The sequence below is a fragment of the Canis lupus genome, chromosome 14, assembly GCF_011100685.1.
Source record: "Canis lupus familiaris isolate Mischka breed German Shepherd chromosome 14, alternate assembly UU_Cfam_GSD_1.0, whole genome shotgun sequence".
In the NCBI taxonomy this organism is placed as follows: domain Eukaryota; kingdom Metazoa; phylum Chordata; class Mammalia; order Carnivora; family Canidae; genus Canis; species Canis lupus.
In genome coordinates this window covers 54,207,229-54,224,682 of record NC_049235.1, presented here as the reverse complement: position 1 = coordinate 54,224,682, position 17,454 = coordinate 54,207,229, and the positions used below count along the sequence as shown (strand labels likewise).

Genomic DNA, 17,454 nt, shown 5'->3' with positions numbered 1-17,454 from the left:
GGGTACCTTCACAGCTTTGGTTATTCTGAGTTCTTCTGGGTGCAGAAGGAAAATGCACATCTTCACACCGTAAAAAAGAACAGCAGATGTCCAGATTCTCTGCCTGGAGAGAACAAGTATGGAGAACAAGTATGTTCTCATGGAGGCAATGAGGAAATAGTTCCGAAAACCAAAGAAGTCTTTTTTCTAAGATGTCAGGTATATAGGAAGCCCAGGAACTGTCTTGAATTTATCACAACAAAGATAAAATTCCAAAGGAATATAGTATAGTAAAATTTTCCTAACTCTTTCACGATCCAACACAAAGGCAGGATACAGTCACATAATTAATAGTGACAGAATGGTGATAATTTCCAACTGGGAAAATGGATTAGAATTTTCAACTTGGAATAAACTTATAATTTGGGAAAACTATCATCTTCCCTTTGACCTGAATGTGATCTCTAGGAGACCATGAACACCACACAAAGTCCCAACCCTTTCCCTACTGCATCCTCCATCTGAGAACCAAGGCTAGAGAATTCAGGATAAGAGAGCTGTGTGCCCCTAGGTACACTGCTTGACTTTGCTGAGCTCAGTCTCATCTATAGACAATAAGACTTATTGCACCTGCCTGATAAAGTTGCTGATAGGCCAAGTGAGATCATCAATATGAAAAATTTCATTAACTGTAAAAAGCTCTAAGTAATAACATTGTTAATATTACTAATAAAAAGCATCCTTTGATATGCATGAACTGTAGACTGAGAAAATTAGCTCCTTAAGAGAGGCAAAGATAGTCAATCCACATTTTAAGACAAATTACTACAGCTTAACCAATTCAAAGCTGTCAGTCTCCTACAGAGAAGCTAAATGTAGTCAAAAGGTACAGATTTTCATTTATTCAACAATTAACATGACAGTATTGGGAACAAACTCTGTGCATGGCCCTGGGCTATATGCTGGGAGGGCGACAAAGCTGGATGAGCCGCCAATTCTGCCTTTAAGGAGCCTTCAGTTCAGTGACAAGGAAGAGGGCCATCCACACTGCAGGACAATTTCAAAATTAACAAGTCCTTTAGGAGAAATGAAGATAAACTGTCTCTGCAAGTCCAAAAGGGGAGCAATCACAGCAGGCCTTGCTTATACAGCTGGAGATGTGGGGAGACAGGTAACATGAGTGAAGCATGAGAGAAGGAAAAGATTGGGGATGTAGAGGGAAGAACAAGGAATATATTTTGGCTATAGCAGAACTACGTGAAAGGAAATTGTGGAGGAGCAAGGCACAATTTCTTTTATTCCCATAGTCATCCAAAATAACTTCTGGAAAGTCCACTGTGGCCCTGGATCCGTGCTAATTGCTGGGGATGCAACCTAAAGCCAGCAGATTGCAGACAAGCCATAGCAAAAACAAGTTACAAATTGTGATAACAAGTGAAAGGAAAGGGTGTTTGGAGAAACAGGGAAGCCTCTCTTTGGCCGGGGGTGGGGGTGGGTGGGTGGGCAGAGTGTAAAAACTCAGGGACAGAAAGGAACTAACTCACGCATCTGTAGGACTGGAGGACAGAAAGGAAGCAAGTAAAGCTCCAAGGTAGAGGGAGGAATTTCAAGTAGGAAACAGGTCCTATCAAACACTACAGAAAGAGAGAGGGCTGAGAAGAGGTCACTGGGCAAACTGACCTATCAGTTTTGAGATCATATTAGTTGCATTTAACCTTTAGGACATATATCAAGGTAGACTAAGAAGCAGCCATTTAGAACAGAACTAGGTTTGAATACCAGGAGCTGGTGCTAAAATATAACCTAAAATGTCTCAGTGATAGAGATAGATATATTAGAATATAATCTGAATCTTTGGAAAATTGTGTCATAAAATCAAAAGAATGGACCAAAAGCAAAAATCAATTAGAAATTAAAGTATAGCTGAGGAGCTGAGGGATCTCAGCTGAGATCAGAGAAACATGTATTTGTACTAAAGCCAATCCTACTGCATGTGACATCTTTTATCTGTGATTCCCAGCCCCTGGAATCTGAGCAGAGAAGACTGACCATGTTGTCTGTTACCTTATTATCAAGGCAAATAGTACACAAGGTCATAGAATTAAGGGAAATAATGAAAGATCATTTATGGATGTCAGCAGGCCATGAAAAAAAAAAAAAGGCATGTGAAGTTACAGAGATGAGATTCTATGGAGAAAAAACTTAGTTATCAAATTAGGCATAATTAAGGTAAGGAATGGGCAGAAATGGAAAAGTGAACTTCTGATTTCAAAATCTTAGAGAAGAGGCCTTGGCGGTAACAAGGTCCAAGGGGTGTCTATGTAAGGTGGCTCACCTCAAACAGACAAAGTCCTCTGAGTTAAAGAAGTCAAGCATCAGTGCGATTTCAAAGAAATTAAAAGCAGCTCTGTAATTTAAGGAAATTAAAAGAAGCCTCGGCTTGGAGGACAAATCAGATACTAGTTAGGGACCGAACAGGTTATGCTGGAAGGTGGAGCAAGATGCATGAGCAGCTGTAGCCACATCACACTCCACGCCACTCCACGTGATGACTAATTTAAGACTCTACTATTGGACTCTGGGTGTCAGCAACTACCAACACCACTTCACATCAACCTTCCAGGCACTGGGAGTGGTAGTAAGGTTCAAATTTAATGTTGAAATAAATTGATTTTTTTTTTACCCTGATTTGAATCAGTCCAAACAAATTTGGACTACCTAGCAAAAGTCAGTATTATTCAGTCTCCTATAAAAAAGATCTTCTGATATATATTTAAGATACGTTCTAAATATTACACACATAGATTTTGCTGGGGTATAATTTTTAAGAAATTAAATAAGATTGACCTTGCATTTAAAAAAAAAGAAAAAGGCAAATTATATACACCTACCTAAAAAATACTGAATGGCATTTGCTCTGTTTCAGCATGAAAGACCAAAAAGTCAACCACCTGAAACTGGTGAAAATGAAAAAATATAAAAAACCTAAATATGTAAGAACTGGGTTTAATTTAACATTTCCAGTAGTAAATATTCATATTCAGAGCTATCTGATATGATTTTTAACAATTTACTGGAGGGGGATGCCTGGGTGGCTCAGTGACTGAGAGACTGCCTTGGGCTCAGGGTGTGATTCTGGGACTGAATCCCACATCGGGCTCCCCACAGAGAGCCTGCTTCTCCCTCTGCCTGTGTCTTTGCCTCTCTCTGTGTGTCTCTCATGAATAAATAAATAAAATGTTTTTTAAAAAATTACTGGGGGTGCCTGGGCAGCTCAGTTGGTTGACTCTTGATTTTGGCTCAGGTCGTGATCTCAGGGTGGTGAGACTGAGGCCCCCACCACCCCTGTCAGGCTCTGTGCTTAGTGGGGAGTCGGTTTGAGATTCTTTTTCTCCCTGTCTCTCCTCCCACTTGCATTCTCTCTCTCTCTCTCAAATAAATAAATCTCTTAAAAAATTTACTAGGCACAGAAGAAGTATAGTCCGAAGAACCCAGCTCACAGGAAGGGTAGGAAAATGCTAACTGCGTACAATCACACCATTCCTTGATGTGCTATTCTCACCGCTGCTGCCTACGTTTCACTCACCTTTGTGATTATGACAGCACCCTTGCAGCCCTGAACAAATATGGAGAAGATGTCCTGCAAAGGTGGGCCTCTACGTTGATGACAGGACAGTATCTTTTTCCATTAAGATAAGGAACGATGGGCGGCATCCAAAGATGCCATGTATGGTCTTATTAGAACACACTGGCATGGGGGCACCTGGGTGGCTTAATCGGTTAAGCAATCGACTCTTGGTCTCAGTTCAGATCATGATCTCAAGGTCACAGAGCCCCAAGTCAGCTCCAAGCTCAGAGCAGAGTCTGCTTGAGATTCTTCTCTCTCTCCTTCCCCCTCGGCTCCTCCCCCTGGCTTATGCTTGCTCTCTCTCTAAAAATAAATAAATACAATCTCAAGATCACACTGGCATGAATCAATTATTTATAACAATTTGAGATGGTGGGAATCTTTTTGTTTCTTCTTAAATTTCCCATTCCAAATTCTCAAGCACCATGGGAAATGTACTTAATTAGATTATATTCCAGCGCAGAACAAATTTCTCCACCCACTCTCTTCTCTAGCTCACTTAATGCAATTTTGCCCTCTAGTACCAGCATCAGAGGGTTTTAAAAGAAATTTCATTGACTTTGGGTGTCTTACTGTGGAACCCTAGGACTTGAGAAGAATCCAGCTTCTGATGGAAAACTGGAGCATAGCTTTACCACTGAGTTCTGAAAGACTCACTGAAGGCAACCCAGAACAAATCATGGTACAGATTCCCAGCTGTGCTAAGATGGAGGGGAAGGAGTGGGGAGGGATTTCCACCAACCCTCTTCATTCTCATACACCCTCTCCTGTGCTGTGCCGTGGATAAAGCTGAAGCCAGAAGCAAGCCTCGGTCCTCCTGTGGCTGGATAAAAGCTGGCAACCACTGCCTTCAAGAGTCCACTGCATGGCAATTGTCCCAAGTACCAATATACAAGCTACTTATACTTGTGACAAAGGCAGGATCTGCCCAGCCCAGAAAAACTTCCTCATTCTACAATTTCAGAGACTTACTGAAAAAAGCAAATTGTAAAATGGGTATACAGTATTCTTTTTTGCTTACCAGAACTGAATCCCTATTACCTTGATGCCTCCAGCCAGGCCCAGCTTCATGGCCATGTGACTTGTGTCTGAGGAGTAACAGAGTCCCATGCTCAGAAGGACCCTGAGCTTGTTTAATGCTTGCCATTGCCATCTTGAAATTCACACTGTTTGAATAAGGGGATCCAAATTCTCATTTTGCGCTATAGTCCACACACACCCCACCCACCAATTTATTTAGCTGGTGCTGTCTCCTGCAGAGCCTGAAGGAATCTGAATCTCCTAGCTTATCTGTGACTTGAAGCACTTCTCACAGGTGACTGGGCTATCATGTAGCTTTGGGAAGCTGGGCCCTTACCCTAGTATTTTTTGCTATTTGGGAAATTTTCTTTTTAAAATACTATTGCTTCTAGTATGATAAAATAATTCACTCCAAGGGGGAAAAAAATCAATGATACAGAGGAAAGTATATAGAATATTAAGTGAAAGTTCTCCTCACCAGTACATCTCCACTCAATTTCAAGAGCTCCCTAAAAGTAACTATTGTGAAGAGACAACTTCTATTCAGGAAAAAAAAAATACATACACCTATAATTTGATACAAATTATATAGATACACACATTTGTATAGGAGACAATTACATATATCTTTTTTAAAAATCCCTATTTTGTATGTTACTGAATAGATAGAGAAGACCTTTCTGACTCTTACTATGAAGCCAATCAGCAGCTCCAAACAACACGCACTATTTTTCATTCATCTCAGAGTCCTCAGCTTAGAGAATATCAACTACTCTTTCATTCCTCTACAACAGGTGACTAATCTTAGGGCAAAGCAGAAAGAACCAGAGATCACCAACTTGCTGGCCTCTCCTAAACTGTTCAGTTTCAAAGAGGAATTCAGATGATTGAGACTCAAAAAAAACCCTAGACAAGCCCCAGCTTTGCCTTTTATTGGCCATACTGATTGAAACAAAACTCTGGATGTTTCCCCACTTGCTGAACAGGGTAATTTTTATGAAGCCTCCAAAATTTCTTCTAAATCTAGCACTCTGGGTTTGGAAGAAACTATTTCAGTCACCCATCCTTGCAACCGCCATCTTACACCTTGTCCTCACCAGGGATCGCTCCACTTCAAAAATCTTAAATTCTTACTTCCCATTCTCATAATCCATCTCTTTCCACTTCTCCTGTTCACGTACTCCATTGATATCTGTTCTGTTTTGTGTCTTCAGAAATAGAAACCTCCTGGGGGTTGTTAGCCTCTCTGGCTATTTTTCTTATTTGTTAGGCCTTTTTTGTTTTTACTTCCTTCTCAACCCATTGGACATCCACAGCCCAGAATTTCAAACCCTCTTTGGACAATGTCCTTAAATCCTTTGCCCTACTGTCTTTTCATCACAACTATCATCTGTCCAAACTAAAAATTCTGGTTTCATTACCAGCACCTGCTATTTGCCTACCCCATATATCTCACTGATCGTACACCACCGAAAGTAGAATCCTATCTGCCATGACCCCTTCCAAGACATAGCTTTCTAAGTTGGATCAACACAACAGTCTCTCAGTTGGTCTCCTGATACTTTTGGTTTCCCATTCTTATTTATATTCCAACTACTGCAACAGTAATCATCCTAAAATATAGGCAAACAAAAACATAAACCTACTTAAGTCACTACTCCCGTCAATACTTTCCATCTTCCCTTAACCCTCCGCTAACGGATTCTTTGCCATTCACCGCTCTCCAGCTTTCTTCGAACATTTTACATCTCAGCTTACACAAAACTTCTGCAACTCTCCTCAAGCTGACCTCTTACCTCTCGACCTATAAGTATGCTGTTTTGGGGGCTTGGGACACTATGGCTCCATCCACTCCCATGGTCTGCCTGAGTTGGCTAACCCTTTAGGCATTACCGCAGAGATCACTCCCTCTGGAAAGCCCTCTTTGACCTCTCCCCAATGTGAGACTCTGTGTTTCTCCAATGTGAAAATACAGCAGCTTGCCCTTTCCCATCACAGCACTCATAACACACATTATTTCAAGACTATAAACTCTGAACGCAGAGACCACACCTGTGCTGTTCATCGCTCTATCACAAACAGAACATCGGGTCAGCACTCCGTAACACTCCATCTTAATGTAATTGATTTCTTATTCAGCTTTAGAAGTTATATTTTGACTCCTAATCCTGAAAGTTATCCACGAATAACATGCTCTACAAAGAATAATTTATGTGTAAATTCACACAGTGTTCAGCTCCAGGAAGTTGGGAGGTTTGAGAACTAAAATTATCTAGACCGCAGCATTTATGGTCTTGATCTTTACAATGTTAGTTATTTCTTTGGTGGTTAGCATTTTCAGGGTGATCTCTGAGGTAATTCCCAGGCCTCAGTTCCTCCCTGAGGCTCAAAGAAACTCCCAAATGGGAAAGGAATAAATCTGGTTCCCTCACTGAACCCCATCTATCACTTCAACTCAATACCATCTCATCTCCCCCAATAAAGACCAAAAGATTCTAGAGATATCAGAAAGAGACTGAAAACGCTGGACAAAAGGGCAGCAGCAGAGAGACTGGAAATGAAACAAGTCATGGTATAGGGTAAGGGTGAAGGGTAAAGTCATCAACTAAAACATTCACAGGAATAGTAAGAACACCAACAGCAACAACACACATTATACTTTACAGAACACAAAGCATTTAAAAACTAGTTTAAAAAGGTAGAGAAAGATAAGAGAAGGAAGAAGAGAGGGAGAGAAGGAAGTGGGGTGAAGAGGTTGGGAGTAAGTAAGAGATGGAGGGAGGGACGGAGGAAGGGCTGCAGGGATGGAGGGATAGAGGGATGGGGGGAAGAAAGGAGGGAGTGAAGGACAGAGGGAGGGACGAAATTAGTCTCATATTCTTTTCTTATTAGCCAGCCAAGAAAAAGAAGAAATAGGGAACCAAAAAAGGTCCTACATAAAGTGCCATTTCTGCCCATATTCACAGACAGTGAAATGTTATTCACAGCACTGCCATAGTTCACTGAGAACTCTTCAGAAGGACTTATCAGAGAAGAGCAGTCAAACCTATGACTTGACTGCCTGAATATCCTTAGAGTCATCTATAAATATTTGGAATTTGACATGAATGAATCATGTATGGCTTGGGAGTAAGGAGGGGGTTAGAAGGAATAAAAGGAAGAATGTATTGGTTTAGAATGTTCATGAGAGGACCTTAAAGTCTGAAATAATACAAGCAAGATGGGTAAAAAACCTCATTAATTCTATGTGCTTCTTATGCATTTATCGAGCATAAACCATGTAGCATCCAGTGTGCTGCCTACTGTTGTGACATACACACAAATCAACAATCTCAAGAAGACATGGGTCTATATACCCAGTATGTCTGGACATGCAACTCATTGGAATCATGGATGAAAAAGAAAAAAGGAAGAAAAAAAGAAAGAAAGAAGAAGAAGAAGAAGAAAAAAAAAGAAAACCCTAAAACACAAAACAAAGCTTTGTAACTGATACTTGGGCCTGAGAATAGTAATAATGAAAACCAATAAACTCATTCAAGGTTTACACATATAGCTCTCTGCTAATTAAGCACACAAAATACATTTTCTCATATAATCCTTAAAATAACACAACCAGATATACAGAATTAGCACCTCCATTTAAAAAAAATGAGAAATCTGATCAGAGTTTAAGTAACTTACCCAATACCAGCAATAATCATGTACTCAGGATCCAAACCTGGCAGTCAGCATCCAGGACCCTGAGCTGTAAGATGCCCAAAGCAAAAACATGGGGAATGGTTCTCTCTACATCTTGATCAAAATCCAGATGAGCGTGGAATAATGCATTCTAAGGAAGAAGCGTGTCAGTAAACTTGAGGTGGATTCTAGAATGTAGCCTAATGGTGGTCATTGATCAATGAGATAAACACAGGTAACCATCACAAAGAGCTTATGATTGTCCACCCAATCCTGAAACCAAATCACGAGTTGGATTTTGGAATAACTTATGGCTCAAGATTCTTCTTGACAGCGATAGCCAAAGCATCTCAACTGCAGCTACATAACCATTTGGTCAGCGTATTTTTTTTAAAAAGAGAGTTTTTCTGAGAGACAAATGGAGGAAAAGATACTGAGCAAGATGAAATCACAAAGACTTACTCCCAATATGGGATCCCAGAATGAATGAGCACACAATATTAAGAGAGAATTCCAGATCACCTTAGAAATGTAACACGAAAGCTATTTCCCCCAATCTTACTGGGCGGTACTTATTTTGGGGGCTTGTTTATGTCCTCTTTTATATAAAGTGAATTCTAAAAGGTAAACATTAATAATATGAACTATAATGTGCATTCAGACATCAGAACTGCTGGTAAAATTTAAATCCAAATCTCTCATGCTCTTTCCTTATCATCAAGTAAGAAATGTTTTTGGTATATAAACAGTATGCCTGAATATCTGCCTTTTTAAAAATATCTGACATAGAAGAAGCATTCCCTCAAGTGATAAAGTAATATTCTCTAAGGAGTGATCAGAGGTAAGTTGTCAAAGTCTTAGCAAAGAAGTAACAGAGCTCCTCAGAACCGAGCCTGGTGGTGTTGAAGGGAAACTCCAAGGATGCCAAGAGGAAGGTTTCCAGAGCAGGACTGGTGAAAACGTAGGATGCATTAGCCCCATAAAGAGGAGACAAGTGTGAATTAGAGAAGCAGCTTGCATTCTACTACCAATTAAGTGCTTACTATTATGAGCTAAAAACTCTTCAAAATGAATAAATGGGTTAACTAGAATGAGGATTACCATTTAAGTGGAGCATTCTGACTTTGCTTCAGATCATGGGAATTCTGCAAAATCACAAAGGAGAGAATTAGCTGAACGAAATAGTTTAATTTAATGGGAAATTTATTTCAGAAGAGGAGCTGAGGAAAATTTCTGGAGTTAAGTAATGACATTTAGAATTAGGAGACGTTTCTGTAAAAGCAATGTCCAAGGATAAAGTTAAGTAATAAGAATTTTCAGAAAGACCTAGAAAAATCTGCAATAGAGACCTGAGGCACTTTAGAAAGAAGAACAAAGAAAAATGGAAGCGTGCTCTCTCTCTCTCTCTAGGAAATAATTAGAGTAGAATTTGACCTAAATTAAAGGAAAATACTACACATATCTGAGTATAAACACAGGCACACTCACACAACACTCCTTCCTACCTTAGAAATCCCCCCAAAGACTAAGATCAAAATGTTACTTCTGTTCCTTTTCTAGTCTAATTAAAACATGAAATGTTGCCTACTGCCTGTTATCAGTTTATGCATATTATGGGTTAAATAGAAAAATTAATATTAATTGAGGGTGTCATTTCCCTGCCACATTTATTTTACCAATTCAGAGGAACAGTGATGATAAAAACACGGCATAGCTCCAAATTATATACTGAATTATATACAATAATCTGAGGGGAAAAGCCAAAGTCTGAACTCGTGTTCTCATAAAAAGATATAAACTCTAAAATATAAGCCCCATTCCAGAAATTATAGACCAAAACATTTCCTCAGAATATGGATCCCTTTTAAAGTGTAAAAAGAAAATTCATAAGATGAAAAAATAAAACCTTCTGATCATAAAATTTCCTCAAAAACCTCCATTACGTTTTTAATTCTTTACTGATTTAGGTGTTTTTTTTTTAAACCAACTTGAGTAGTTGGAATTTTTTTTAAATTTAAATTTCATAAGAAAGAGAATCACAATGCACATTCCCTGACCAGATTGTGTGTGGCCTATTTATTCGAAATGTTTGATTCCATATGGATTTCTTCTCTTTTATTTATAACTTCCAGAAAGGATTCTCTGTAATAAGTTAGCAACTCAAGGGCAACCAATTTGAAATCCAGGCCCTGAGAGCACTGTACCTGAGGTCTGCCACCTGCAATGTTTTCTAGAAGGACCAGGGAAGACGCACAAAGCTCGAACTTCTGTGTGGAGCATGAACCAAGTGTGAGCCACAAGTGGGTGGTCCACTGAGGTCAGGGTTAAAGTTCAAAGAATAATTTGGAAATTATTCTCAGCTTGGATCTCGTTTATGAGGCCTGAGAATACACCCTTTAATTAGAATACAATTTCCAAAGCAACCACTCCCTTGACTTTCCAGAGCTCAGTTATTCTCAGAAAAGTAAAAACAGCCTCATCACACTGACAGCTAACAGTCCCCTATAAATTACGCCTTAAACGTCCAACAAAGAAAGCAGCAGCCATCCGGGACAATGCAGCCGTGAGCCGCCAGCCCTTCTAACCACTCTCAAGAATAGATAGAGCAAAAGAAGGCCTGTTAAACAGACTCACTCCCCTCCGCTGCTTGCTTATGCAGCTGAGCTGTCCCATGGAAGCTTGGAAAAAGAGTGGGTTGTGCATTTGAAAATGTTCCCACACCCCAGCCGGCCTCATTTTTCTGATGATCCCTGTATCCAGCCAACCTCGCGCTACAGTGGGAACACTAAAATCAATTCCATGAGAGCCAGCTGTCGGCCTCTTCCACAGTGCTCAGGGAGCCACACAGGACTCCTGGAATGGGAGCCAGCCCGGGCCTGACTCACCGCAGATGTTCCCCTCTGCCCCCATGCAACTCTGAGCCAGGACCTTCTTTCCAGGGCTTATTATTATGACAAAAGTTTTTTACTGGGCCCCCCTAAATGTGCTGAATGCTGAGAGGAAAATACATGCCTCCCTCACTGTGGGGTTAAGAGAGATAGACAGTGAATTACACAGAGATGACCACCTACTCTACAGGGAAGGCCAAAGGAGGAAATCCAGACAGCCTTGTGGAGTTTAGTGTCAGGCAGTTGGAACAGCAGAAGCTATCACAGTGTCAAACTTTGAAGTGCTAGCCAGACTTGAGGCGAGTTTAAAGATGACATAAAACGTTCCGTTTTGGCAAACCCAGATATCAGATTTTTCTGTAGACCCAACAAAGTCGCCTTTGCCTAGAAAAGTGTGACCAGATAGAGGATAAAAATACAGTTTCTGAAATCTGTGATCAGAATTCAGAGTCTGAAGTCACCCGCAAGTATTTGGAAATTCTTGCCAACAGTGTTTTGGCCAGGAGTGGCATTTCTGTCATTGGCCTTTCTCTTGGATATCCATTGGGCTGTCCGTCTTCCAGCAGCCCTCTCAGAGGGGGCCATAGCGCTCTGTCTCTGCATTTGTTCAGTGTGTGTTAGGAAAACCAGACGGTGGCTCCCGGATGCTCCCTTGTACCAAGCATCCCTTGGTACAGGCCGAACCATCATTATCTCAAAAGAGAAACTATTTCATGCAACTTACGGTATTTTTTTTTTTTTTTAAATCACTGTCCATGTAACCGGTATAGACAACAGGGAGAAAAGTTCATTTCAAATCCTTTCCCTTTAATGGTATGAATTCTGAAACTAAGATCAAGCTTCCCCCATCAGCACTGCAATAATCTTTATACTTACATGCTCACTACAGAGAATAATTCGTTATATGGCAAATTCAACTTTTGAGCCTACCGGGGGAAAGCTCCAGGTCTACACAGGAGAACCCGACACAGAATCAGTCTGAATAGCACCCGAAAGATACGGCTGTTGCCAGGCATTCCCACAGTCAAATGACAATATCACACAGCTTTTGTATATACTTTATAGAGCACTTTCAGGAAGAGGAAGAGAATAAAAAGAAACCAAGTGGTACTAAAAATGTTAATTATAAACAACAACAACACAACAAAAGAAAACCGGTTTAGAATCATTTGGCCATAAGAACAGGAACAGGAATGGTATCACCAAAGAACCACTGACTGTCCTTTTTCTCTGTCTTTATCTTTTTAGTTTCACAGTCCACTTAGAGTTGTTGGAATTATACTTTGTCAGTGCTCAAAAACAAATTTTTATCTCTATGAGAATTAATCCAAAATTTAGAGGTCAATTCTTCCTTTTTTTTTTAAAGGATGAAGATGGACAAACAGTATTACTTCTATTTAGTTTCAGCCCTACATTTTAAAATATTCATGAATATATTTACAGAGAAACTCTGTTGATTTATAGATTTCCAAGAGAGTATTATGGAATAATTAACAGAAAGCATATTATCACAGCCATAGACCCAAATCACTCTGATTTTTCTCCAAAGATACTCACTTTGTATGAGTTCGTCATCCGAACAATTTCCCCAAACGGGCTGGTCTTGCATCTCTCCACGTGAGAAGCAGCTATCGGTAGCTTGAGTTATAGTTCTCTCAGCATTTTCTTTATCACATTTTTCTAAATAAAACAAAAGATACATATTATTAAATGTTACCTATTTTTCTATTTTAAGACTTCTTCCAAATGCTTCCAAGTCTGCCATAATTTAAGAAAATGGAAGCAGCATCTCTGTTGATTGTTGCATAGGTTACTGAAGCAGTAATAGATTTATTAAGCACCTACCATGTGACGAGTATCAAAGAAACAAATATATTCACAGTAAAAATAACCTGTTAAGATTATTATAAATAAGTCATGGTAACACAAGTGGTCTGCCATGACAGAGACATGTGGAACGGTCACGTAAAGGATGAAAGTAAGTCCATACATTTAGGGGACGGGTGTGGCAGGGAAAGCATGCCAAAGAAGAGAGCTCATGGAATGACTGGGATAAAAGTCAGCCAGCAGATGAATGAGGAGCCACTGAGAAGTGTGAGCAAGTACAGAAAGCAGAGAGTGCAGAGCTCTCTCTGTGGAAATTTGGGAAAAGAGGCAAGGACTGTGTTTTCACAGTCCTTGCCTCTTTTTCAGAAAGGAAGGATATTTAGGATGGGAGATTTATACACGGGTTTATGGGTTCTCAGGAGGAAGGCCAGGAAGGAAAAGTAGTATCTTATCAGGAACATCATCACTCAATCAAAAGGCTACTACAACACAAGGTAAAATCCATGTTCTAAGAGGTCCAGAGCACTAAAGACGTTCAAAGGAAGCCAAAGAAACTCATCCAGATTCAGAGCTCAAGAAAAGCAGTAGAGCAAGAGGTGCATGTTGGATGGTCTTTAAAACATAAGCAGGAATTCTGAAAGCAGAGATGGGAGAAAGGCCATCCCAGGTAGGAGAATGGCATGGGCAAACTCCACAACCAAAGGTTCCAACTCTCTGGAGTGTGAAATACTTTAAAGGGGACATTAGATGATAGAACTGGAAAGGTCTGATTAGAGACACAGCATGGATATTTGAATGTGAAGGTGAGGGTGAGAAGTCTGGATCAAATTTAAAGGCAAGATACGTAAGTCAAAATAGCCATTAAAGCTTTATGAAGTGCCTTATCAGAACCATGTATTAGGTAGACTAATACATTTGTACACAGTAGTGTCTCACTTCTGACTGCATTTTAACTCACTTGGGGGGCTTTAAAAAAAAAAAAAAAAGCAGATTCCTGGGCTCTGGGCCCCACCAAAGATTCTATTTCAATTTGGCAGTGGTGCAATTCGGTAATTTTACTACACTTACGTCCTTGAGAATCGCTAGAGTATGGATGTACCTAAGAGGGAGAAGAGAAGAAGGAAAACTAAGAGAGATTTAGAATAGTTCAGTTTAATTAGAGTTCAACCAACTGAATGACAAGACGGAAAAGGAGGTAGATGTGATAACATAGCCAGAGATCTGCACAGATAATCAGGGAGGATGGGATTGGAGATGATGGAGCACTCCTGGTCAAGGATTTGACTGGGAAAACCTAGAGACGAGGAAAATAATTTATTACTTTAAAAAACATATATCTGTACATAGGACATGTTCAGACTATGTGCTAGGCAGTGAGGATGCAAAAGACTGTGAGATGTGGCTCAGGCCTTCATGGACTTCACGGTTTAGTGGATGAATTTTATATTGCACATTTGAATTTGCAAATCATAAGTAAATCACATTATAGCTGGAAACACTGATCTTCCTAAACTTGACTGCTAAAGCCGTTGAAGTGAATGGGCTCATCAAGAGTTAATGCATTAAAATAAGAGTACCAAGAGGGGTCTGTATAATTAGAAAGGAGTCAGGGAAGGACGAGAAGTTGGATGATGTCAAGCCATGGAAGCAAGGAAAGGAAAGAGATTCAAACAGAAGTTGTTAGTCAACTGTGTTAACATTTCCAGTGGAAGGAAAAAATTTCTGCACATGCAAAAGTTTCTCATGTACCATGGGGATTTCACAACAATTGAAAAGTTCTGCCATGAAACACATTTCAACAAATGAAAATAGATGGACACCCACTTAGGACTAAATCCAGAGGCTAAAATCCCTGGGAAAAAAAAAAAAAAAAAAAAAGCAGAGTCTTCAATGCTAAGTATTTTCAGAAAGCATAACCATATTCATATAGCAGTAAAATATAAATCAGAAGCATGCTAAACCAATATGTTCTAGAAGATTTATGTAACATTTACTCAGCATTATCCTAGAGAAAATGTAATCTTCCTGAGAGGTGTTAGTTTCAATTAAAATCTTTACTTTTTTAAACAACTCCAGAAATCTTTCCACTGTTACAGTCAACTCAAGGCCTTTCTGAGATTATCAACAGAAGAGCTTTTTATAAAAACTCACTAGTATACATAAACTAGCTCATCAGCAAAGTCCTACATACTTGCTGCCACTGTTATGTAGCTAACTGCCGCCAGGTGTCATGCTAGTAGGCTTGATTCAATTAGTAACTTTAATTGAAGCTGAATGAAATTAATTATATAATTTTGAGCTGTTCAAGTTTAATTCCATTAAAATTAATTCATGAAACCAGGGCATTATGAAGCATTGCTGACTAAAAGAAAATAGGTATGAATAAAGCCTCTAGACACACTTGACTCACATTTGAATCATGTCCAATATTCAAGTGCTCAACACAGGCCCTCTAGACTCTCCACTGAATAAATGAAAATGTCATGTGGTCCATATACACATGGATCTAGTAGTGACCCACTAGTAAGGGGAATATAAAGTTCCTTCTGCTTTAAGGCACAGTTTTCACTTTTTCTTTTTTTTTTTTTTTTAAGTTTCCTTATCTGTGAAATTCTAGAGTTAGAGTCCTCCTTGGGTTAAAAAAATAAAAACTATCATTCTCTGTCCCATTATATTCAAGAAATAATAAGTAAAACATAATTACTATCAAATCACAATCATCAGTCTATCCAACTCTGCCTTCTTTGAAAAGTAATTGTCTTGGCCCAAAAGTTGGTCTCAGCTTTTTGCTATGACCCCACAGCACCCAGCCCAAAGCAAGGCCCTGAAAAGGTTCTAAGTGTAAAAATAAAGTTGACTTTTGCCAATACTCCACATCTATAAACTAAACCTCCGTGACCACTTGAGTCCTGTACAACTTTGTAACAAACATAAATTATTTTTTTAACAGAGCCGTACTATTTAATGCAATGCATATATGGCAGCCTCATAAATGCTACGCAGTTACATCTAACACTGAAGAAACGTACTGAGGCAGAGGAAGAGTTAATCGATAGACAATTGCAAGATGAGCACCACAACGTCCAGCCACAGAACCAACTTTATAACAACTTTCAATATTTTGGGTCAGCCACTACTCATTCAGATGGCAAACGGGCGGCTTCCGATAGCACATTTCTATGATCAGTGTAGGTTTACAGTGTTACTTCTGAACTGCAGAAGCAACCACGGTCCTGGTTTAAGCACTTCCCTTCTGGGTTTATGAAGGTTTGTAGTTGCCATTCAACTAGTACGTGGTCCCCCAAGATATATCCCATAGGTAATCAAGTAACTTCGTGATGCAGGAGGTCAGTCTGTACCTTTCCACAAGAATTCTGTACATACATCCAACCAGCACTCCTCCCTAACTTAACAATTTTCCCTTAAAATGAGACCTTCATCATCTCAGTAATGCCGTTCTTTTGTGCCAGTGGTTCTCTACTATTGAGATCCTTAAACATCAAGATACACAGGTCCCTGGTGCTTGAGTGGCTCAGTTGGTTAAGTGTCTGCCTTCAGCTCAGGTCATGATCTCAGGGTCCTGGGATGGAGCCCCATGTTCCTTTGGCTCTCTGCTCAGCAGAGAGTCTACTTCTCCCTCTCCCTCTGCTCCTCTTCATGCTTTCTATCTCATCAATAAAATATTAAATAAAGAAATGCATAGGTCCCAACCTCAGAGGTCCCATTTCAGGTGGTATGTGAGGAGTTCTATCATCATACACGGCTAGGTGTAGGGGATACTGTTCTAATTAAGTTCTGTTCTACACAATTTAGAGAAAACTCAGGAAAGCCTACTAAACACTGAGATACAGACCTGCTTCTCATCACCTTGTCGCAGTACTCCAAGTAATCAGAAAATGCAATTTTGCTTCATTCATAGTATAGAGGTATTCAGTCCTGTCCCCCTGTCAGGACAACTATGAGAATATGAAATCTGAGCCACAGATAACAGTGATCAGTTCTACTAATGGATGAATATAGAAGCATGTTTCAGAAATTAAAATAAAAATTGAAGACACTTTAAAGATAGCACTAGACCAAAGAATAGCTGCCTACTACTGGCGGCTGCTTCCAAAAGGCTGGTTTCCTAAGAATTCTAGTTACTCTGAACCATGAAGGAATCTCTGGCAAGGGGTGGGGGTGCAGGGAGGTGGGGTGGGGGGACGGGACGGACGACACAGACAAACAAAACAAAAAAACCCAACAACAACAACAAACAAAAACCTCAGTCCCCGACCAAAATAATCCTCTAGCTGGGGTGACCCAACATATACACCAAACAGGCAACTACAAAACCAAAGCTAATGAAAACTGCCCTGGGTTATAATTCTGATTCAGAAACTGACCAGCTGTGTGGCTGAGGCTCATTTTCTTCAACCGGAAATGAGGGCATGG

The 17,454-nt window shown here is 39.9% G+C and overlaps 1 protein-coding gene across 10 annotated transcripts in view; it reads right to left on the bottom strand.

Moving 5' to 3' along the window:
* The window catches only part of MDFIC (MyoD family inhibitor domain containing), a 291,263-nt gene that overhangs the window by 72,139 nt on the left and 201,670 nt on the right, over positions 1–17,454 (bottom strand). For all 10 annotated transcript variants that reach the window (XM_038557428.1, XM_038557436.1, XM_038557437.1 and 7 more), the window contains one exon: positions 12,751–12,873. In XM_038557428.1, the coding sequence (XP_038413356.1) occupies positions 12,751–12,802 (52 nt within the window). In that variant the 5' untranslated portion in view covers positions 12,803–12,873. The remainder of the gene's footprint in view (positions 1–12,750; positions 12,874–17,454) is intronic.